This window comes from Cicer arietinum, chromosome 4, assembly GCF_000331145.2.
Source record: "Cicer arietinum cultivar CDC Frontier isolate Library 1 chromosome 4, Cicar.CDCFrontier_v2.0, whole genome shotgun sequence".
NCBI classification, from domain to species: Eukaryota; Viridiplantae; Streptophyta; class Magnoliopsida; order Fabales; family Fabaceae; genus Cicer; species Cicer arietinum.
Window position 1 is genome coordinate 26863616 of NC_021163.2, and position 24985 is coordinate 26888600.

The 24985-nt window shown below is 34.3% G+C and overlaps 3 protein-coding genes and 1 non-coding gene across 5 annotated transcripts in view; 3 read left to right on the forward strand and 1 right to left on the reverse strand.

Annotated features, from left to right (window-relative positions):
- LOC101502344 (uncharacterized) overlaps positions 1-16667 on the reverse strand; it is a 37243-nt gene extending 20576 nt beyond the window's left edge. For both annotated transcript variants that reach the window (XM_073367605.1, XM_004497592.4), the window contains exons 1-7: positions 16440-16667; positions 15479-15679; positions 14257-14287; positions 13986-14170; positions 4320-4479; positions 1737-1833; positions 865-1034 (exon numbers count right to left, since the gene is read on the reverse strand). In XM_073367605.1, the coding sequence (XP_073223706.1) occupies positions 865-1034; positions 1737-1833; positions 4320-4479; positions 13986-14170; positions 14257-14287; positions 15479-15679; positions 16440-16547 (952 nt within the window). In that variant the 5' untranslated portion in view covers positions 16548-16667. The remainder of the gene's footprint in view (positions 1-864; positions 1035-1736; positions 1834-4319; positions 4480-13985; positions 14171-14256; positions 14288-15478; positions 15680-16439) is intronic.
- A 2455-nt stretch (positions 16668-19122) lies between these two features.
- On the forward strand, positions 19123-21594 carry LOC140920018 (uncharacterized). Its single transcript, XM_073367324.1, has 7 exons — positions 19123-19371; positions 19466-19687; positions 19805-20053; positions 20174-20324; positions 20814-20980; positions 21055-21231; positions 21376-21594. The coding sequence occupies exons 1-7, from the start codon at positions 19123-19125 to the stop codon at positions 21592-21594; spliced, it is 1434 nt and encodes a 477-aa protein (XP_073223425.1).
- A 120-nt stretch (positions 21595-21714) lies between these two features.
- On the forward strand, positions 21715-22419 carry LOC140920019 (uncharacterized). The gene is made up of 2 exons (XM_073367325.1): positions 21715-21883; positions 22106-22419. Exons 1-2 carry the CDS (start codon positions 21715-21717, stop codon positions 22417-22419), a joined length of 483 nt encoding a protein of 160 aa, XP_073223426.1.
- Positions 22420-23824: 1405 nt separating this feature from the next.
- On the forward strand, positions 23825-23931 carry LOC113786403 (small nucleolar RNA R71). Its single transcript, XR_003472686.1, has one exon. It is a non-coding gene; the product is annotated as a small nucleolar RNA R71 (small nucleolar RNA).
- Positions 23932-24985: the final 1054 nt, after the last annotated feature.

Genomic DNA, 24985 nt, shown 5'->3' on the forward strand with positions numbered 1-24985 from the left:
CCTACATTATTAAATGAGATGTGGCCTGAAAATGTGTTCGTAAGTGGGAGACATCTCTCAACTTACAAGATAGTTTTGTCAGGTTGAGTAAAGTGCAACCCATATTCTAAGATGGTATAAGAGTCTATCCAAGATTTGTTAGGCCATCCGCTATTGGACCACTCGGCTCACACTCTATATGTCTAGTCCTAGGCAAGAGGAAGTGTGTTGAGAGTCCCACATTGGATGAGACGACTTGAAAATGTGTTTATAAATGGAAGGCGTCAATCACTATCTAAGATTTCTTGGGCTACCCATTATCGAGTCACACTCTAGATCACCAGTCCTGGGTGTGAGGAGGGTGTCTTAAGAGTCTCACATTAAATGATATGACCTGAGAGTCAGTTTTGTATGGTAGAATTATGTCCAATCCAAATTCTTAGATGGTATTAAAGTCTATATCTAAGACCTACTGGGCCACCAACTATTGGGCTACACTGGTCACCCTTTAGATGTCAAGTCCTAGGCGTGTTGAGAGTCTCACATTGGATGAGACATGACCTGACAATGTGTTTATAAGTAGGAGGCATCCCTCACTTTACATATCGGTTTTGTAGAATTGAGTTAGGCTCAACCCATATTTTAAGAAACTTCAAAACCAAAATATTTGTGTATTGACAACAAAGAGCATATACAACATCTAACATGAGATCTTGGATTGCAGTTTGCTAGGGAGCTAGTGCATTATGATACACAATTATATATGCAAGGCCAGACCAGAAAATCTTTGGATACATACATATCTTATTTTCATCCTTCAACTGTCCATCTGATTTACATGTTTTATACATCCTAAGAATTGACATACAATATAAACTAAAATACCTATGTCGTGTGATGGCAGCTTCTGAGCACAGTGAGCCATATATAGACGGCAATACGCAGATGCCACTGGATTTCCTAATCCTCTTGTCATCATCACCAAGCGTTGGAGGCTGTCTATAGGCTGGTCGAGCAGAAAACGCCAGCAAGGCAATATTGCCAGCTCCAAGTAACTATGGTACAATTTCATATAAACAGTCAGCATATGCCAGTCAATAAGAACGAATCTTCAGTGCAGCAATTTGCAAAATGTTATTAACAAACTCCACAAGAGTTTTCTGCAAATAGATCTATATTATAGCAAAATCTCAAGCAACATTGACATAAAAAGCTTCTTATCACATTCCTTACTATCTTCTTTGTGTTAACACTCTATGAGAGATTCCAAAACATGTTTGAATCTAATTATAAGAAGAAACAGGACACTTCACAACAAAGTACATTCTGAAAATAACAGCTTCACACCACTGCCCAAAAATATCCTACAAAGTACAAAATATAGCCAGTCCAACCTCTTTTGTATCAAACTATTGAACTAATGGTGAAATGTAAAACAGATTGGAGCAGCTCCTCACTCTGTTATTTCACAACTCCTCCCTTGATTGCCACATGTCAATTTGGGTTACACCTCTCTCTTGCCTCAAGCTTCCCTACTTAAGGCTCTACTTATAGAAATTTATATGGCTGCCATTTTTGTAAGAGAAGATCAATGAACAGTTTTAAAACTGAATTACAGAAATTCTAATTGTGATTATGAAGAAAATAGAGGTGCACATATCATAAAGTCTCAAACCAACAGAAACAGAAGAAAAATAACTCCATCAGTAAAAACTTACAAGGAATAAATTAAATAGAGGGAAGGATAAGGAATTCACATGCGTGGAAGAAGATCTTGCACAGCACCAATTTTGCTGAACCAGTTATAGCAAGTTTCTTTAGCATCGGCACAAATATCGCTAGCTTTGAAGTTTTCTACACAGTTCAAATAAAATATTTAAGGAAAAAAATGCCACTTTTAAACCAGGACCAACTATCTCCTGCAGATCATCAAGCTTGTATGGCGTATAAATTAGTCTTAATAAATATGATACAGAAGGAAACATATTTGGTGACTTCTTATGTTTGAGATAGATAGGGCGTTTATTGAAGTTAGGACATATTTTCAATTGGTTAATTCATCCATAATAAGAAATATCCTAAACTGTATTTCCACAAACAATATATCATGCATGCACTTCTCTATGACGCATGGATATCAAAAAATGATGGCTTATCCAAATAACATTTGTATCTGATACCAATGCATTCAGATTTTTTATTCCCATATTTTAAATTTCAGCCGGTGCTGCATATGATTGTTGGTTTTATGGGGTGCCAACATAGTTGAGATGCTTAAAATCATAATGACACCTGTGCACTTCCTTTTTGCTTAAAAAAATGCATTCATATTTTTTGTATATCATTTTTTCTGGATACTCCCTACCATCAAAGTACTTGCCAACCACCTTAATTATATAGGAAGTGGGAGAGGGATTGCGGTCACATAGATAAATTTTATTTAGTTTATAACATTTACAAATATACATACCTTATTTCATCTGCATTTTCATATTTGTGTATTAATAATTAAAAAAAACTATTGCTTTTGTATATTATATTGGATGCCCATTTTGTTAGGACTTAGATAAAGGAGAATTAGTTAGTAGAAGTAGTTAATTGGTTGAGGTTGTTATAAATAGTTAAACTATTATGTTTGTTAGTGATCATTTTCCCTTCTTATCCTAAGTGTACATGGAACCTATAAATAAAGGTTCATCCCTTATGAAATCATCTTTTATCAAATTTAGAAATTGAGTGGTGTAAACCATTGTAGGAGCGTATCCGCTCTTGTATATCATTTTTTTTGGAGAGATTCTCTCCTATTATTTCTTATCCTTTTTTCTAAATATTAGTGTCCTTCCTCTAAATCCTTGGAATCAAATTCTTGGGTTCCTAACACATTTCGTACCCATGCACCTTTGGAAATTCTATTTTTCGCAAGCAGTGGTATTTTAAAAACAACAAACAAATAACAACTATGTACATATATTATTATTTGTAAATAATGATGTTAGACAACTGGTATTACTCATTTCATTCGGGTTAGTTTGGCTAAGCATCAGTCTTGTTGAACCAGCTGCAACATAGCTGGGTGTGTCTTCACTTACATAAAGAAATTCAAAGCAATTGACCAGGAACCTGACCATCCATGAATAGCACTAGCCAACCAACCAGAATTCGAAGTTTAAGATGTACCAAGTATTGTATAAGCCTTACACATTTATATGTAATTACTAATTACAATCACTATAGTGTTAATGTTTATTATTGTATGTATATAGTCAGTGCTACCTTATCATCATATTATATTAAATAATCATATACTACACAATATAAAGATCAGTTGTTTCAAATGAATTATGTCAGTGACTTGTCCTTGTATTTGAAACATTGGCTAGAAAAGGCAAGAAAAGGTGGAAAATGGAAAACCAATAACTAAGAAAGAAGAAAACACAGTGCTATTTGATATCAAAACAACTTTTAGTTATCCTTGCTTTTCAGGAAAAAAACATCTAGAAGAACTATTTGTTGATGAGTTTTCAGATAATGATGAATAGTACAAATTTTTTTCAAACAAAAGTTCACATATTGATTTTCATCATTCAAAAAATTGATCTAAATTTTCAACCACTGAAACAATGATTGGGTTTTATACCATCGTGATTTTGAAAATGTAAAACAATTGTGTAGAATGATTCTGACAAGTTCATGCTATTTGGTTCATAAAAAATAGAACTTCTCAAAGTTTTCCTTTCCAGCTATCCTATAACAAATACATAGACAAATCAGAAACCACAAATTATATTTCAAATCTAACCAATTCTCCTTTAAGTTTAAACAACCATAATAATTACAATGATGTTGCCAACATTACCATTGCCATCATCACAAATAAGACCACCACCTGCCACACTATGGCCCTTATAGCCTTAAGTCGGCAATCTCTGAATCTAAAACTATTATAAATCCCTTTGCCAATATTATTTGACTTTCTTCTTCTGATTTCTTAATGACATACTCAAGTGAGAGATTCAATAGGCAGCCAGCTGTGAACTTCCAGATTTTTATCTATGACTAGTAAACATTAGAAATGCGCTCTGGATATACATTATTAATTAATAGTTAGGAACCAAACGACCCAGTTCTAACAGAGTATAATTTGAAGGTACTAACATGCTTTTTAATATGTTAATGGACAAAATACCAAGTCTTCAAAATATTAGCATTAAAAAAAGTATGTTGATAAATTATTGGCATGCTGCAGACAAGCCATATGCTTGTTCCGACTAAACTACATTACTACTTGCTATGTGCATAAACAACATTACATGAGTGAGAGATTCAAATTGACAAAGTACCTGCCAAGTTGCAGACTAGAGCTCCATCTTCTGTAAACTCTGCTTTCCGCTTTATGCGTTTCCAAACCAGGTCCCCAAGCATATCCATGATATCTGTGACAAGGACAAATAGAGTGGGATAAAACTCAAATACTGATGTGTCCACCATTAGCTTAGCAACCTGCAAATAAAATAATCATGTTTCAGATGTGTATAGTCAACCATAAGCAACACAGTTGAGATCAGAAACCAAAAGAAATCATTATTTCACTCACTCTCTCAAGTTAGTAGAATATGAGTTAATCAACTGGAAAGCCACTTCTATTTAATCGAAATATTGTAAAACAAAGTTAAGCAAGATCTGTACTCTGTAAAACAAAAATATTACTGGGTGTGGGTAAAGCGCAGGTGAAAAGAAAATATAAAAATTTCATATCAGTTTAGACGGGCTCTACAATCCCTATATTATCTAAAAAATGGGAAACCATGCGCAGAAACAAATAAACAAGCAATAAGAACTATCCTAACATGAAGAGGTTACACAAGGAAGGATCTCTAACCTAGGATTTCTAGATAAGAGCAAACAAATAGAGTACATATAAATGAAATACAGAAAAACAAAGCTGGGTTGAATAGACACTGGAATGAATATTGTTTGTATCCTATCCTATATTATACAACCAAAAACAGGGTACTACGAATTTTGTAACCTTTAAGATACAAGTACACTAAGGTATATTAAATAAATTAAAAATCATATCAATATACATATACAAATATAAATAACATACTGTACAATTCTATGGACCCGAATTTAATATAGTAAAAATTTATTTATGGGTTTATTTGATTTCATGAAGTTATTCATAATAGGGGTTTACATGAGTCAACCCTGTGGGTTCCACCGATTTAATTACAGGTCTGTTAAGTGCCAGTCATCCTTCACTTATCATCTTTACCCTATAATAACATTCACTATTTAAGATACTCTGTAACAGTCTTGTTTCCCTATTTAGCAGCCCTAGTTTTCACCTTCTAAATATATTTGGGCAGCGTCTTTGGCTTTAGAATAAGTCTCTTCTAATGCCTTCCAAATCTCCTTTGTATATTGAGAAACATGCAAGTGCCACTGATTTTTCAGATCAATGCATTCCATAACCATGCCATGGTCATAGAATCCTTTTTATCCCACTTCTTAAACTTGGAATTTGTCTCTTTAGAGGGTTCATTTGTTAAGTGTTATGCCTTCCCTTTACCATTCAAAAAATTATACACTAGTTGAGACCACTTTAAATAATTCTTCCCATTCAACTTGCAAGCAGGGGAGAGGTTACGAAATTCTGCTTGGGATTTCTTATCCCCTGTTTCAGTTTCAGTATCAATCACTACTGCTACTGCTGCAAATAGCGCAATGAACATGGAACCGCGTTGCGACAACAATTAAGGCTGTTGTCTTGTGCGAGGATTCACGGGGAAAGGTGTGACCGCAATGGTGGCTGCCAACTAGGGTTTTGTTGCACAGTAAGAGGTTATGACTCCCAAGGTTCAAGAGCTCTAATGTGATTTTCAAAATTAGGGTCTCTTAGAAATTGGGTTGGGTCTACACAGCCCTACAAAACCGGCTTGTAAGGTGGAGACTACCCCCACTTATAAACATATTGTCAAACCTTATCTCATCCAATGTGGGACTCTTAACACATACACCCTCATGTTCAGGACTGAACATCTGGGCGTGACCCCAGTGGTCCGACAGCAGGTAGTCCAATGGATCTTGGTTATATTGGACCTAATTCATCCTTACAAAACCGACTTGTAAGGTGAGGGATGCCACTATTTATAAACTATTATAAAGCAACAAATGTGCAGTAACCAAATGTTGACTTTTTATCCGTGATGGACCCTGCCCAGTAGATCAATATTTTGGAAAAATAGTCCTCTTCTTGGGGGACTTTTGAGGTACCTTAGAATACATTAAACAACCTACAAATAATCTTCATGCGGTGAATGCATAAACCGACTTACTAAGCTGGCAGCAAAGGCTATATATGGACCAGTATAAGATACACAAATTAGTCTTCCTACTAGTCTTTGATACCGAGATGTATCCACTAGATCATCACTACCAATTTTTTTATTAGGATCTATTGGGAGTATCAGCTAGCCTACAACCCATCATCTAGAAGATCTAAAATACATTTTTGTTGTGACACAACAATCCGTCTCTTTGATCTTGCAACTTCCATTCCCAAAAAAATATTTTAAAGACCCAAGATCTTTAATTTCAAACTCATCAGCAAGAGATGCCTTCAAATTTCTTATTTCACTAGAATCATCCCCAGTAATAACAATATCATCTAGATAAACGATCAATATAGCCATTTTACCTTTAGAAGAATGTTTCACAAACATGGTCTGATCACTTTGACACTAAGAATATCCATGTTTCTTAACAAATTGGGTAAATCTTTCAAACTACGCTCAATCAGAATTTTGAAAGGGTACAACAGAATTAGAAAGACTCTTACTTGTTTGACATTGTCGAGGTTCTCTACTCTGAGGCACTTTTTTCCTTAAGTATACATGGTCAAAGGGTTGGATACCGTTGTTACCAATTTCATTTTTCTCATTCTCAACTTCTGATTATGTCAAGACATTTTCTTGAATATCATGGCTTTCTAGTCAAGAAAGCCTAGATTCACCCAAGGGTTTTGTTGTTACTTTCCACAATTTATAGTATTTTCGAATATGATTCTGTTATGTTACTTTCCTTACAATCTGTTTTTTCCAAATTGTTTAGAAAATACATATTTGGAGTTTTTAGATATTGAACATCATCTTCTTCTATTTTCTTTCCATGAAGATGATTACAAAAAAAAAAAAAGGAGGTTTTTCAAAGAAAGTGTGACTATGGATGCCACTTTCTTTGAAAAACTCTTTTTTTTTTTGTAATCATCTTCAAAGGGGAAAATAGAAGAAAATGATGTTCAATATTTCAAAACTACAAATCTGGATTTTCTAAACAATTTGGAAAATACAGATTGCGAGGAAAGTAACATAACAGAATCCTATTTGAAAATACTAGAAATTGAGGAAAGTAACAAAACAAAATCCTTGGGTAAACCTAGTCAAGAAAGCCATGAACATGATATTCAAGAAAATGTCTTGACAGAACTAGAAGTTGAGAATGAGACAGTTGAAATTGGTAACAAAGGTATTCGACCCTTTGACCACGTAAATTTAAGGAAAAAAGTGCCTCAAATAAGAGAACTTCAACACTGCCAAACATCCAAGGATTCATCGTTTATGTAGATGATACTTGTAAAATATGAATAATTTATGTGTGTCTAATGAGATCACACATCTTTCTATTTATAATGATATTGCAATAATTACATTCAATATCTAGGAAGTCGTATTGACTAGGACAACTAACAATTAGCCTAGGATGTTGCACAATCAAGGAATAATAAAAACATACATTTAAATATAATATTTTCCCTCAAGCTAAAGCTTACTACTATGCTTTAAGCTTGTTACATCAAAACATTTTATCACAAAAATTGAAACAAAGTTTGACAACTGTTGGACTAGTTTGAGAAGAGAAGGCACTACTAACAATTCATGTTTGAATACTGGTGGTGATGCCGGTGGCATTTGCCGCCATCGGCAGCGGCACCTTTTTCAGTCTTTCAATTTTTTGGCTTCATACAGTTATTTGTCGCTGTCAACTCCGGTTGCCTTTCAAGCAACCAGTCATCACACGCACCTCCACCTTCTTTGGGTGTGGGCCCCGCACACCGCCACAAGACACATAAGATTACTCATATTTTATAAAAATATTTTTTGGAAATGGAAGTTGCAAGATCAAAGAAAGAGATTGTTGTGTCACAACAGAAATATATTTTAGATCTTCTAAAGAAACTGAGATGATAGTTGCAGGCCAACTGATACTCCAATAGATACTAATCAAAAAATTGGTAGTGATGGAACTTGTGATCCAATGGATATATCTCGTATCAAAGACTAGTAGGAAGACTAATTTATCTATCTCATACGCGTCCAGATATAGTCTTTGTTGTCAGCTTAGTGAGTCAGTTTATGCACTCACCTCACGAAGAACATTTGGAGGTTGTTTACCGCATTCTAAGGTACCTCAAAAGTTCCCCAAGAAGAGGAATGTTTTTCCGAAAAACTGATCAACAAGGCATTGAGGTATTTACTGACGTAGATTGGGCAGGGTCCATCACAAATAGAAAGTCAACATCTAGTTACTGCACATTTGTTTGGGGAAACTTAGTTACTTGGAGGAGCAAGAAACAAAATGTAGTAGCTAGAAGTAGTGCTGAGGCAGCATATAGGGCAATGGCCCATGGTGTTTGTGAAATCCTATGGCTTCAAAGAATCTTAGAAGAGCTAAAACTTCCTATAACTCTCCTAATGAAGCTATATTGCGACAACAAGCCAACAATTAGTATTTCTCAAAATCCTGTTCAACAAGACCGAACTAAACATTTTGAAATTGATAGACATTTTATAAAAGAGAAAGTAGATGCAGGTCTAATTTGCACGCCTTTTGTCCCTACTTCACAACAAGTTGTTAATATCCTTACCAAAGCTCTATTCAAGTCCAATTTTGAGTTTCTTGTAAACAAGTTGGGCATGCTAGACATATATGCACCAACTTAAGTGGGTGTTGATAGATAGCAATCACATCTGATATGATTGTGTTCATTAGTTGATTTGCTATTTAAGTTGATTTGTATTTTGGAAAAGAATCAAATCACTCTAATTTGATTTATTTTCTAATTTATTTTTCTTTTATTATCTGCATTCATTAGATAGCTGGCAGCATTGTATGTCAATGGAATTGGCAGTTTCGTAATCATTAATTGTGCAGATTTAATGATATTTGTAGTTATGTAATTATTCTCATAATTAATTAGTTAGCCGTTATAGTAAGACCCATATCATTATTTAAAGGAGAAATCTCCAATGGAAATGACACAGTTTACCAATCAAAAATTATGAACCGAGCTACTGCCCCATCCTTGGATACTTATCTCAATGAGCTGTTGCATGAGGAACAACGTCTTCTCACTCAGACAACCATGGAACAACAAAAGGTTGTTTCTCTCCCTGTGGCATATGTGGTACAAGGTCGACCTCGTGGGCGAGACATGAGTACTGTCCAATGTTTCTGTTGCAAAGGACATGGACATTTTGCTTCCAACTGTCCTAAAAAGTTCTGTAATTACTGCAAAAAGGATGGTCATATCATTAAAGAATGTCCGACCAGACCACCGAAGAAAACTGCAACAGCCTTCACTGCATCTGTTGGTCCTTCTACAGCTCCCATTTCTGTGAACCAGAATCCGCATTCCATCGTTCCAGCCTTAACCCCTGAAATGGTTCAACAAATGATCATTTCAGCCTTTTCTGCTTTGGGTCTTTCATGTAACGTTACTTCCCCTGATTCTCCATGGTATTTGGAGTCAGGGGCATCTAATCATATGACCAACAATGTTGCTGCCCTTACCAATGTTACAAGTTACTCTGGTAATCTCCAAATACAAACTGCTGATGGAAACAGTTTGCCTATTACAGAAATTGGTGATATTTCTTCATCTCTCACTAATGTTTATGTTTCCCCATGTTCTGTTATATCTTTTATTTCTTGTAATTCTGCAATTGTTGATTTTCAAACATGACATAAGCGTCTTGGTCACCCAAACTCAAATATCCTTTATGACTTGATGAAATCTACAGTTCTTGGCAATAAAAATTCCCCACCTCTTAGGGCTATTCAATTTGATTGCATTTCTTGTAAACTTGGTTAAAGTAAAATTCTACCATTTCCAATTCATCAAACAAATGTAAATTAACCTTTTGACATGATCCATAGTGATTTATGGAAAATAGCATCTGTTATATCTCATGCTCATTATAAGTACTTTATCACTTTTATTGATAACTATAGTTGTTTTACATGGGTTTATTTTTTGCGCTCTAAGGCTAAAGCATTTTCTGCATTTAAATTTTTTTATGTCTACGTTCAGACTCAATTTTCATCTACCATTAAAATTTTGCGTTTTGACAATGGGAGAGAATACACATCTTCTTTATTTCAGGAGTTCTTGAAAACAAATGGCATTATATCACAAAGGTCGTGCCCTTTTACACCCCAACAAAACGGGGTAGCAGAAAGAAAAAACTGTCATCTCCTTGATGTTGTATGTACTCTCACGTTGGACTACTTTGTACCCTCTCGATTCTGTAAGCTCTCTCCACCATTGTCCATCTTATTAATCGGCTGCCCTCTCAAGCCTTAAACAATGATTCCCCATTTTTAAGGTTTTATATGCTATGATCCTAATCTCAATAGGATACGGGTTTCTAGAAATGTTATTTTTCAAGAGAATGGATATTTTTTTCTGCTAACCAAGATACTTATTCTCCTACATCCACATCTATTTTGCCTCTATTTTCTAACAATTATGCAGGAGAATCAGCACCTAAGCCCGTTTTGGTGTACCAAAGATGTCTAAAACCTCCACGGCCTCCTCCCGATCATTCTCTGGTTGTTGATCCAATACTTCAACAAGAACCAGTAGCATTACGTCGCAGTACTCGCACTCGTAATCCTCCAGAAAAGTATGATCCATCTTCACCTTTATCTTCGACAACAACTTTAGCTTCTGTTTTTATCCCTTCCTCATATAAACAGGCTATGGAGCATAAATGTTGGCAAGATGCTATAGAGGCAGAACTTCTAGCACTAGAAGAGAATCAAACATGGGATGTTGTTCCTTGTCCCTCATCTGTTAAACCTCTTGGCAGCAAATTTATATTCACTATAAAGTTGCGTTCAGATGGATCCATAGATCGCTACAAGACTTGGTTAGTGGTTCTTAGAAATAAGCAAGAATTTGGCCTCGATTGTGATGAGACATTTGCACCCGTAGCCAAAATGATTACTGTGCGCACTATTTTAGCCATTGCTGCATCTAAATCTTGACAAATACACCAACTAGATGTTAAGAACGTCTTTCTTATGGTGATCTCAAGGAGGAAGTTTACATCAAACTTCCTACTAGTATGACCTCCACTTTACCTAATAATGTTTGCAAACTAAAACGTTCTTTGTATGGGTTAAAATAGGCACCAAAAGTGTGGTTTGAGAAGTTTAGAACAACACTTCTTGGCTTTTCCTTCATCCAAAACAACTATGATCCATCTATATTTACACAACGAACATCAAAAGGAATTGTGATACTCCATGTTTATGTGGATGACATTGTCATCACCAGTTAAGATCAAGAGGCAATCCATACAATCCAACAATTGTTGCATTCCACTTTCCACATGAAAGATCTTGGGCAGCTCACTTACTTTTTGGGCTTAGAAGCACACTTCCAACCAAAAGGCATCTTTGTTACTCAACACTAGGGATGGGAATAGACTAGGCCGTCCGACAGAGGCCTATGGTCTGGCCTACTTATGGTCTGGCCTGGTCTAGCCTGTTTAATAAAAATGCTAGGCTTAGGCTATTAGTATGTCGAGAACATGTGATATGAGTAGAGCATTTAAATGTTTTAATATGAATAAGGCTTTTAAATAGGCTTCCAGGCCAAGTCAGGCCGGAAAAAAAGCCTATGATAGGCCTTAGGCCTAAAAAACTAATCGTAGGTCAGGCTCAGGCCTTTCAAAGCCTGGCCTGACCTGGCCTATTCCCACCCCTACTCGACACAAATATATTCAAGATTTAATTCATCTAGTCAGTCTTACCAACACCGCTGTTGTTGAAACTCCCATGGAAGCTAATATCAAGTTAAGACGGGATGAAGGTGAACTCATTACAGATCCCACGTTATATCGGAAGTTGGTTGGCAGTCTTATGACAAGACCCGATATCTCTTTTGTTGTCCATACAATCAGTAGATTCATGCAAAATCCTAGACATTTGCATCTTTCAGCTGTACATCGAATCATCAAATACTTATTGGGTACTCCTAGTCGCGGTCTCTTATTCCTTAATGGTTCAACAATACAACTTCAAGCATACAGTGATGCTGGTTGGGCTGGCTGCCCAAACTCAAGAAAATCTACTACCGGTTGGTGCATGTTTTTAGGTGATGCTCCTATCTCTTGGAAGTGCAAGAAACAAGATTATGTATCTAAATCCTTTACTGAAGCAGAATACCATTTCATGTCTGCAGCATGCTCACAACTTATTTGGTTGCGTGGCCTTCTTTCGGAACTTGGTTTTTCACAAACAAAACCAACTCCATTGCATGCTGATAATACAAGTGTCATACAAATTGCAGCAAATCCACTATACCATGAAAGAACAAAGCACATAGAAATCGATTGTCATTCAATTAGGAAAGCCTATGACCGCAAAATTATCACTTTGCCTCATGTCTCAACATCGACTCTGATGTCCTCACCAGATCATTGACACGTCAACGGCATAATTTTCTAATCAACAAATTGATGCTTATAGACTCACCAGCATCAATTTGAGGGGGGATGTCAATGGAATTGTCAGTTTCGTAATCATTAATTGTGCAGATTTGATGATATTTGTAATTATGTAATTATTCTCATAATTAATTAGTTAGCCATTATAGTAAGACTCATATCATTATGTAACAACATTATTTAAAGGAGAATTTTCCAATGGAAATGACACAGTTTACCAATCAGAAATTATGAGTTTAACATTGTGTATATATATATATATATATGTACTGTTTCAGTTTCAATACAAAATAAGAAATTCTCCTTCCCTCTCTTGTTTTAACCTAGTAGCTGCACCTTAAATCACAATTTTTATTCTGAAATGTTTTAAACCAATCATATTTCTACGTAAGGAAATTATGTTGGATTTAAAATTTGTCAGCAACCACGAAATATCATCTATGCATTGCACGATTCACTACACTAGTTTCCAATATATGGCCAAAAACCTTTCTCAATCAGAACATATATACCAATCATCACACCTTTAAAATATAATTTTTATTTAAAACCAATTCATTGTTCTTCCTTCAGATGGCATAATCAACAACTTATTCTTAGAATTTGGACTTGGAGCATAACTCTAACCCCGCAAAATCGGCTTAAGATGAGGACTACCCAAGCTTTCTAGGCACTACTTAAGTCATATCACTAGGCGTCACTAGGTGATGTGAGATTTTCCAACACACCTCCTTGAGCCTGGAGCAAGGACAGTACGGGGGCCCAACAACAAACTTCTATTATAATAGGCTCTAACGCAATCTTAGAATTTGGGCTTAAAGTGACAAAACCAACTTGTAAAGTGAGGACTCCCTAAGCCATATAAGCATTATTTAAGCCATAACTCTAAATAGTGCAAGACTTTTCCAACACTTATTAACAGTAAAAGAAGCATCTCAGATTTTCATTTTCCTAACTTCCATCAAAGCTTCTAAAATAACAAAATACCATATAAAAGGACCACATAGCAGACAACCTACTAGATAAAACCTTCAAGTTAATCAATTAAATGAGTATCATACATAAAATATATTCTATCTTAATGGGAAAACTAGGAAACAAACATGCTTATCTTTCTTCTTGATTTCAAAAAACAAAAAAAGTGATTTAACTTTTAGTACAACTATAATATTGCAAAAATAAACTGTTAAATACATCAAAAGTCACCTGTATAGATAACTTTAAAGATGTTACACGGTCCTCGGCAAGCCAAGAACGGGTAATTTCATCTTTGAGCTCATGTAGTCGAGAAACATACTCCTGCCAAGTAATCACTTTGGCACCCTCGTCTGCAAATTTTTGTGGATCGTCTAGTTCCTCCAAGTGCATACTTGTTGAAGATTTCTCGTGTGCTGAAATTCCAGACGTCACATTACTAAATGATGATAAATAAAGGATAAAACATGAAGAAAAAACAATGTAAAATATATTGGCATACATTTTCCACTTCTCATTAAAACATCGGGCATCTGTAATTTGAAAAAATAATATATAATTAGATAATGAAAATAGGAACTGAAGGATTATAGATAAAGTATGGAAGCTATTTTAGAATACAATGGATTATTTACTACTGCTTACTTTCGGATCTAGTCTATAAGAATGACATAGGTAATTTGTTCAACATTACATTATAGAAATTAAAAACACTCCCTCTGTCCGTAATCTTTAGTCCTTTTAGCTTTAGCAACATATATTAAGAAATAATAAAATTAGATGAGTTTAGACCCTTTTACCCTTAATTCATTTAATAAAAGTAAAATGCATTTAATGTATGCTTTTGGTTTTTGTAAGGGTACAAAAGCAAAAACATTATTAATTGTATCTTGATTTCTTAAAAGAACCAAAGTTTTGGGACAAAAATAAAAAGCTAAAAGAACCAAAGGTTAGAGAAGGAGGGAGTATTTATAGTAACTAACTGCTATATCTTACACTTCGTAAAAATATTTCAAAAGTTGTAAAATTTTCCATCAGACCATCAAGTAAACAGCCAGTACAAGGGCGGTGTCACCTAGCATACAGCAGAATCTTAAAAAGGGAGGCACAACAATGGCCATACCCAACCTTGTTCATTACTGAGGGGGGACAACTGAGAACCACGTTTTTTAGACAAATAGCTAAAGAGTAATTAAAGAAATATGAAATTCAAAAATACCTCTAAGGTGCTGCATAAAGTATACTCAATATTCAATAAGAATTTAAGTGGTTAGAAATATCTTAGTCAGGATTTACTAATGGGAGAACCTCTTGAAAATATTTGATAATTAACGTAGCCAATGAAACAGTGTTTTCATCACATGGAAACCAATTGACAGTATGAGACAGCTATATATTTCTGTAACGAAAACATATCTAGCCTTTCCCCTAGCCAACTCCGACAAAGACATTGAAAGAAAGAATAACCCTTGCATGAGGAGGTATTTTCCAAATCCACATTGTTTGACCCTAACTCAAAGGCAGTATGAAAATTCAGACGTCAATCTACCACTAAGAATGTTAAAATTCAATATGAAGTATTTATAGTATCATTACAAAACATGCTTCCATTGCATGAAAAATACTATATGCACCCTCAGCCATCTTCACATACCACCATATATTTTATATGTAGCACTTTATAATTTTATATGAACCAGAAAAATAAATACAGTGAATCTTACTGAAGAAAGTGAAACCATTTTTGAGACAGGAAACTTCTGCATTAGTAGTCTCCTGAAAGAGGTCCACTCCTTCATAGGCTGATCACCAGCAGCTTCACTCAAGTTTCGGTGATGCAGAGGGGTAGCCTTTGCATCATTATCAGCTCCTCCTCTCAGTGGATCAAAGAAATCAGCATTCCCACTATCCACAGCAACATTAAGCTAAACAGAGAGAACATAAACATTCAACAGATAATTGAAGATCGTCAGTTTATCACAACTCTGCAATGACGGTAAGATTCTACATAATCTCATCACCGAACTGTTCTACCTAAAATTTTATATCTCCATTTTTTTGTTTACTTTCATTAAACAAATCAACAGATATTTTTTAGAAAAAATAAAAATTTGGAGAAGGAGATATTTTTATTTATAAAGGTGTGGCATTAATGATCATTTTACAACTGTTCAAATGGCATTAGAACTCCATCCCTTGAAGTAATAAAGTCAAATTCTTGACACTTCATAGTTAATAATAAGCCTTAAACTGCATTTACTTAACAAAATCCCACCTTCCCTCTGTTCTTAGTGTTTATCCTCGCACTGTTACATAACATAGGCTAGTATAGTTTGCAATTCATAATTCCGATTCTATTAATATTTATCAAAATTACCTCAGATTTTACAAAATATGCTAATATCACCCGAGTCCCGAACATCTACGTTAAACTAAATAAAGTTTTCTTAAACATCTGCTTATTTTAGGTTTGATAGAACTAAAAACCTAACTCAACTAAATCAAATAATTAATCTATTAGCATTTAGCGTTAGTGAGGCTGTTATTATCGTGATGCATCTCAATCGATGAAAACGCAACACCGATAATACATTGTCGCGGTTTTTTATTCCGCCACCATTGAAGGTAGTGTAATTTGTTAACAGAAGGAAAATTTTGCGAGAGAAATTGTGAAATGAGTAGGACCTGTGCGAGGGGTGGAGGTGGAGCAGAAAGAGGATGAGCATCGGCGCGTACGCGAGGAAGCGCGTGAGATGCATTATCGGTTGTGTAATTACGAGGTCTGAACTCCATGGAATGGAAGCATTCAGGTATGGAGTTGGGGAATTCGGGATTGGGGAGTTCGGGGTTTGGTTTTGGCACTGTGACTTTTTACGAAGAAAATGGAATCAGTTTACCGAATCTTCTCCAACAAAACAAAATTACACTAAAATCGGTAAAAGATTAATCTTTAAATTTTATAAATCAAAGTATTACTCACTAAAATTATAAAATATCAAATCAAAATATTTTATTTGTCCATTTTTTAATCTATATCAATGTCATTTTCTGTGAAAGATTATGCATGGATTCATTATGAATAAATTATTCCATAAAAATTTAATAAATTTTGCAGAAAAATTAATCTATATTATGACATTAATATTAACATATCGTAATAGATGTTTACCAATTTGCAAAATTGATATATTAATTTGAATAATGTCTAGTGACCAATTTACTTATGTATTCATTAAAATACTTTTTAGAGTTATTTATGTTTTTAATTCTTTACATTTCATCGAGTTTTGATTTTAGTTAGTGCTAAAAATGAGTCGAACTTGAATTTAGTTTGTTCAATTCGATAAGAATTAGTTCAACTCAAAATTCAATTCGAATTTGTCACAAATTTATTTTTTTATTTGAACTCGACTCGATTCAAGTTCACAAGTAAATCGATTTGACTCGATAGCTCGAATCAAATAAACTAAAGACAAAAAAAAAAACTTAAAGAACAAATGTGTTTATTAAACTTTAAATTAAAATATTAATAAAATATTATCTAAAGTCTATATAATTTAAACTAGACTCAAAGATCAATATTTTCATTACTCCTTGATTAGTTTGTGGTACACTCTTTATACAGGAGAAGAGGAGAGTGTTATGGAGTATATTTTTCAATTTTGAACAATAATGTAACATTTAAAACAATTTTATTTACCTTCATGGTATGAATAAGAATTGTATACATTGTTTATAACTTTTAAATGACACAAGTTTTATCTCAAAAGAATATTTATAACTCTAAATATTATCACCGAAAAGTAGTTGTTTTGACCAATAAATGTAATATTCACCTTAGACTTGAGTTGTGTGTCTTTTTAGTAGCTTTCAAATCATATAAAGAACCTTTTGATAATAGTTTGTAAATTTTTTTTTTTGGTAAAAGTCTTTTACATAACTTTTTTTGTCATATCAAAATGACATTTAAAGTGTATTCAATGTTATCTTTTATCATTTTAATACTTACACTTAAATTAATTTTTTTATACAACACACAAGTCATATTCATTTCATACAAATATATATATATATATTCATGAGTCAAATGAGTTGAATTATACATAGCTCAAATTCAACGCATTTATTTAGTAAGTTCAATTTTCAATTGAGGTTCGACTCATTAGTTCATAAACTAAGTTCAACAAACTAATTATCAAATCGAGTCTCGAACTATTTTCGAATTGGTTTAGATTATTTTTAACCCTAGTTTCAGACATCTGAAGAAAATAAATCTTTACTAACAGGAAACACAAAGTGTTTTAAGTGCATAAATAGAACCTGAAAATATTAGTAAAAAAATCTTTACTATTTAAGTTTCTTCCCATTGACTCATTAAATCTCATACTAAGAAGAAACATAACCGCTATCATCATCCTTCTATATTAGTTTAACTTAAACCACTTAAATTAAACTCAAGTTAAACACAATTAATCCAAATGGTATTCTTTCAACCAAACGGTGTAATTTTAAGTGCAGAAGTATCAAAATACAAACATAACAAATTCATAAGCATTCTAAATGCAATAGTATTGATGACACAACATACCAAAATAAGCACTTTAAGTGCATAAACATTAACCAAAATAAGCACTCTAAGTTCATAAGTAGAAAATTACATAAAATTAAGACCTAAAGTGATCTAAGTGCCATATGTGAATCAAGAAATAATATTAATTTGTAATTATACTTATCAACTTTCCTAAAATAAATTAGACAAATCAGGATTTGATTTGATCCACTTAATTTGTAATTATTAGATATAAATGTTGTAACTATTATTTATACTAAGAAATATCAAAGCAAAAGACATCAAACTCTAATTTGCGCCATGGTATCATCATGTTCGATCAAACATGTGAGCTCTTAGTTAATCTTGCCTTTATTCAACGATACCCCACGGGTCGCTCTTGAAATCGTTCCTTCGGTTCTTGGTCCTTGCTTGTTTCGTGATTACGTTGCGAACTCTCAACCATAGTTGCTTGCGGTTGTTCGTTCGACTCTTGGTTTCATCTTCGCAATTCTTGATTGTCTTTCACCAATTTTTTATGTTGAGATTGTGCTTTTGCTCATTATTGCTTCTCGAGAGTGGTTATCGTCACTCTCGTGCTTGATCGTGGTAATTTTTTTGCTTACGAATTGCAAACTTGTTTCTATTTGTTTGCTTATGGACCTGATTAGATTCTCTTGGTGATTTTTATCTTAATTTCTTTCTGCACATTACCAAAAAAAATTCACCTGCAAACTCATGGCTTCTGAAAAAGAAAGCGACAACTTTTGTGTGTGTTTTACCAGCAAGAATTACGTTGTTTGGGAATTTCAATTCAAAATGTATGTTAAAGAAAAAGGATTATGGAGTCACCTTGATGGGATTTCTAAGGCACCGACAGAGAAAGTCGTCTTAGATGCTTGGGAAATCAAAGATGCTCAAATTATTTCTTGGATTTTCAATACTATTGATCCTCATATGATCAATAATTTGCGCTATTTTTCAATTGCTCAAGATATGTGGAACTATTTGAAGCGTATCTACAACCAAGACAATACGACCAAACGTTTTCCGTTGGAGCTAGAGAGAGCCAACTAAAAACAAGGTAATTTGTTTGTTCAAGAATATTATTTTGAATTTGTGGATAGAACACTCTGCTATTCTATTTGTTGCGGTTCTCTAGACTTCTCTTGCGGATGTCCAAGCTGTCTACAACACTAGTAAATGGGATCAATTTCTTATGAAACTTCGTCCAGAATTTACGGTTGTTAGAGGTGCTTTGCTAAATAGAAATTATGTTCCCTATTTGGATACATGTATTGGTGAACTTCTCAAAGAGGAAGAACGTCTCCTTACTCAAGGAATCATGTCTCAGGATTCTGTTACTTCTGAACCTGTTGCGTATGTAGCTCAAAGCCGAGGTAAAAGTTGTGATATGCGACAAGTCCAATGTTTCTCGTGTAAACAATTTGGACATGTCGCTTGTAGTTGCAATAAGAAGTTTTGTAATTATTGCAAGTAGCTAGGTCATATTATCTCTGATTGTTGTACACGCCCTCCACGACCAACACAACATTCTGTGCAGGCATTCCATGCCACTACGAGCTCCACAATTGGTCCTTCCATTTATGGTGCCCCTAATGGTGGGGCTCTACAGTCTGAAATGATTCAACAATTGGTACTTTCTACTCTTTCAGCCTTGTCAATTCAGGGTAAGTCTTCTAATGTTTCCAATCCATGGTTTCTTGATTCAGGTGCCTCCAATCACATGGTGAGTTCTTCTCAATGCTAGAACCATTTATATCATTATCATGGTAATTAGAAAATTCAAATTGTTGATGGTAATATCATTTCTATCACTAATCTTGGTGATATAAACTCTGATTTTTAGGATGTGCTCGTATCATCTGAACTTGCTTCGAATTTATTGTTTGTTGGACAATTGGTTGGAAACAATTGTAATGTTAATTTTTCTCGTGATGGTTGTCTTGTGCAGGAGCAGGTGTCGAGGAAGGTGATTGTGAAAGGACCTAAAGTGAGAAGTTTGTTTCCATTTCAATTATTTCCAATCATTTATCTTTTACGTGTAATAATGTTTTGAATTCCTATAAGGATTGACATAGAAAATTGGGTCATCCAAACTCTATTATTTTGTCTCATTTAGTTAAAACTGGTTTGTTGGGAAATAAAAATGTTGTTTCTAATGCCTTTGTGTCATGTTCTGTTTGCAAATTGGCTAAAAGTAAAATACTTCATTTCCGTCTACTGCTTGTCGTGCTTCCACTTGTTTTTAGACGATTCATAGTGATGTATGGGGAATGTCTCCTATAACTTCTCATTCTCACTATAAATATTTTGTCACATTTATCGATGATTACAATCGTTTTACTTGGATATGTTTTCTTTGGTCTAAATCTGAAGTATTTTCTATGTTTAAGAAATTTCTAACATTTGTTAAAACTCAATTTCAAGCAAGTGTTAAAGTTTTTCGCTCAAACTTTTATGGTGAGTATATGTCTCATGAGTTTCAGGAGTATCTTCAGCAAAAAGGTATATTGTTCAACGATCTTGTCCATATACCTCCCAACAAAATGGAATGACAGAACATAAGAATCGTCATTTGCTTGATGTAACGCGCACCTTACTTCTTCAAGCTTATGTACCATTTCGATATTTGGTGGAGGCTCTTTCCACAGCTGTATTCCTAATTAATCGTCTTCCTTCTACAGTTATTGATCTTGACTCTTTTTTTTATATCTTTTTAAAATCCAGCCTGATTATAGTGATTTACGTACTTTTGGATGTTTGTGTTTTGTTCACCTACCTCCATTTGAAAGGCATAAACTTGGTGTGCAGTCTGCTCAATGCACATTTATTGGATATACTTACTCTCATAAGGGTTTTGTGTGTTATGATATCTCTAACCAACGCTTCCGCATTTCTAGGAATGTGAGTTTTTTTAATCAATTTATGTTTCACTGTTATTCTCCTGCCATGAATGATATTGCTATTCTTCCCAACTTTTCTACTATGCCTTAATCTATAGAACATTTTAAACCAAGAAATGTAAATGTTAGAAAATGCAAACAGTAGGTTATAACCCCCATTCTCGACCCTGATCCGCCACCTGATCCTGTAGCGGTTGCACCACGATGTTCTGGTAGAGCGTCTCATGCACCAGATAAATATTTACTAGACAAGTATACTTCCTCACATACTTCTTTGTCTGTATCTCTCTCTAGCATATATGTTCCTACATGTTACTCACAGGTCGTTAAAGATATGTGTTGGATAAAGATATGCGTTGGATAAAAGCAATGAATGAGGAACTTTAAGCTCTTCAAGTGAATTTCACATGGGATATTGTCTCTTGTCCTCATCATATCAAACATATAGGCTGCAAATGGTTGTATTATGTTAAATTGAATTATGATGGGTCCCTCAACCGGTAGCCAAAATGACAATGGACGGACTCTTCATCAATTGGATGTGAAGAATGCATTTCTTCACGGTTATCACACGAAAGATATTTATATGACTCCTCTTCAAGGTCTATTTTCTTCATCTAATGGTGTGTACAAGCTCAAACGCTCTTTATATGGTTTGAAACAAACACCTAGAGCATGATATGAGAAATTTCATTCCACTCTACTTGGGTTCTCTTTCACTCAGGGTCAATATGACTCCTCTTTATTTATTCATCGCACATCTACGTGCATTGTTCTACTCCTGCTTTATGTTGTTAATATGGTCATTATTGGATTTGATCATGCATCCATCCAAGAACTTAAACATCAATTATAAACTGCATTTCATATGAAAGAACTTGGTAACTCACAATATTTCCTTGGCCTTGAGGTTCATTCTACCTCCAAGGGAATATTTCGTCATCAACTTCAGTATGCAACATACCTTATTTCTATGGTGGGCATCAAATCAGCTAATCTGGTAGATACTCCTCTTGAGGTTATTGTGAAATATCATCGAGATGAGGGTGACCTATTGACAAATCCTTTATTGTATCGACAACTTATGGATAATCTTAATTATATTAACTTTTGGATGAACTTGGATTCCCTCAAATATAGTCGATGTCTCTCTAAGCTGACAATACAAGTGCTATTCAAATTGTTGTAAATCCTATTGTTCATGAGCACACCAAACATATTGAAGTCGATTGTCATTGTATCCATGAGGGCTATGATAATTAGGTTATATCCACCTCTGACATCAATACTCAGTTTCAAGTTGCAGAGATTCTTACCAAAGTTGTTCCTTGCATGCGCCATCAGTTTCTAGTTAACAAATTGATGATCCTTGACCAGTCGCATCAATTTGAGGGGGGTGTAAATCAATAAATAATATTAATTTGTTTACATTTACCAGCTTTCCTAAAATAAGTTAGACAAATCAAGATTTGATCCCTTTAATTAGTAATTATTAGATATAAATGTTGTAACTATTATTTATAGTGAGAAATATCAAAGCAAAAGGCATCAAACCCTAATTTGTGACACCACCATGCAACTTCAAAGCTTTGGATAGCTTTTAATATATTTCATCTTGTGTCTAATCACCATTTCCATCAACATCACCAATAACTTGTGGATTTGTGGAACTATTGCCAAGGTCTTCAGGAACCAGTTTAGGAATGCTACCAAGTGTTGCAACATTTTTCTGACACTGCAAAACAGCTTCTGCATTTTCTATTTCAATACTACCTCAATTGCTTTGGATCCTCTCATTATGCTTCATAATAACTTCAATTTCATTATCAAAACTATCAATTTTTTCCACCCCTTAAGCCAATAGCCTTAACCTGCTCTTTTACTTTAGTCAAGTCAACAGTAGGGCTTTAGTGTGTTACTAGGTAAGGAACCACTAGGCCTTTTATTCACTACTATAGCAAGTTGTCCCAACTCAGTTTCTAACTTTCTGATGGCCACCCCCTGCTGTTGAATGGCAATGTTGTTTTTTTTCTTCTATACGAGTATCTATTTTGGCCATATACGAATCAATCTTCACCAAAAAAAAAACCCTTCAACAATTCCTCTAAGGAATGTTTTTTGATTAATTCATGAAAAAATGGGACGACTTTTTCATCTTTGATTATATGTGCCTAAATAAGGATGGTTTATATTCCCACGTAATTTAAAGAGATAAGGTTGTCAGAGCATTCATCGTACACATGCCCTCCCAATAAACACAAGCTACACCATTTGCAATTGTAGGCACCACTACTATTGGTTCTATAGCTGTTGATGTAGGTGTTGTCACAATATTCTTCAATAAGTTAGTTAATGTTGCCATCTGGGTCGTCATAGTTGTGCTTTCACTTATTTCATAAACTCCAGCCACATTTTTGGTTGCATTGACTCTAGCAGTAGGTCGTTGGTAACTATTGACTGCTAAAGTTTCAATGAGCTCCACACATTCTTCATAATACTTACTCAATAAAGCTCCCCCTGATGATGGACCAATCATTAGCCTTATTAAGGGTACCAAACCATTATAAAAGGTTTGTATTTGGATGCAAAATGACATCCCATGATGAGGACACTTCCTAAGCAAATCCTTAAACCTTTCCCAAGCCTTAAACATAGTTTCATCTTCAGTTTGCCTAAAAAAGGTTACGCCATTCCTCTTCTTAGCATTTAAGGATATGATGGAAATACTTCACCAAGAAATTTTCTGCCATTTCTTTCCATGTAGTCATAGAGTTGGATTCTGGAGAATTCAACCATGCTTTAGCTATGTCTTTGAGTGAGTAAGGAAACAACCTCAATCTAAAACAATCATCAGCAACTCCTATTATTTTGAAGTTGTTGGCAACTTCCACAAACTACTTGAGATGCAAATGAAGGTCCTCGATTGTTATTCCTCCAAATTGATCAATTGCTTGTAGCATATGAAACATCATAAGTTTGAACTCAAACTGTGTCACTTCAATGTCAGGCCTCAAGATGCCTGTATCAAGGGTTTGAGGATCAAAGACAACATACTATTTGATTTCCCCAGTCATGTCATTTGTCATCCCAATTACATCCAATGGTCCATCACCTATACGATTTTCCATGTGTAATAGAGGAACTAGCGGCTGCAAGTGGTCAGCAAGATCTGGGTCAGTATAAGATCTAGTGAGCCTCATTCCCCTTCTGAAAAATATTTCTATCTTAGGCTCAAGTCTAAATTTAGGTAATGATATGGACATTTGCATACAATTTTGGTACCTGAACTTCAACACAAATCACCACACTGTTAATAACAAAAGAGAAACAAGTTAAATTGGTTAGAAAATACTCAAAATGATTAATACCAGTCAATCTCCGACAACAACACCAAAAACTTGTTACTTAAATTAAATGTGAAAGTGTACACAGTCAAATACAAGTAATATAAATTAAGATCATTCCCACGAGGATTGATTATGTCATTAATTTCAATAATTTTCTAACACATTCAAAATATTTATTATAAAAATAAAAAGATAACATTTTTAGAGTAACAAGTTAAAGTAAATTTTAATCTAAAAATTGCAAGTTTGAGTGAGCAGTCAAATATCTAAAAATTAGATTATAAAAACAAATTAAGGATGTAAGTCGTATTGAACTTAGTCTACTACTCTAAATGCTATATCATGTTTGTAGCATTATGAAAAAAGTGCCTTAGTGGTTTTCCAACACATTCATCATAATTTTCAAAA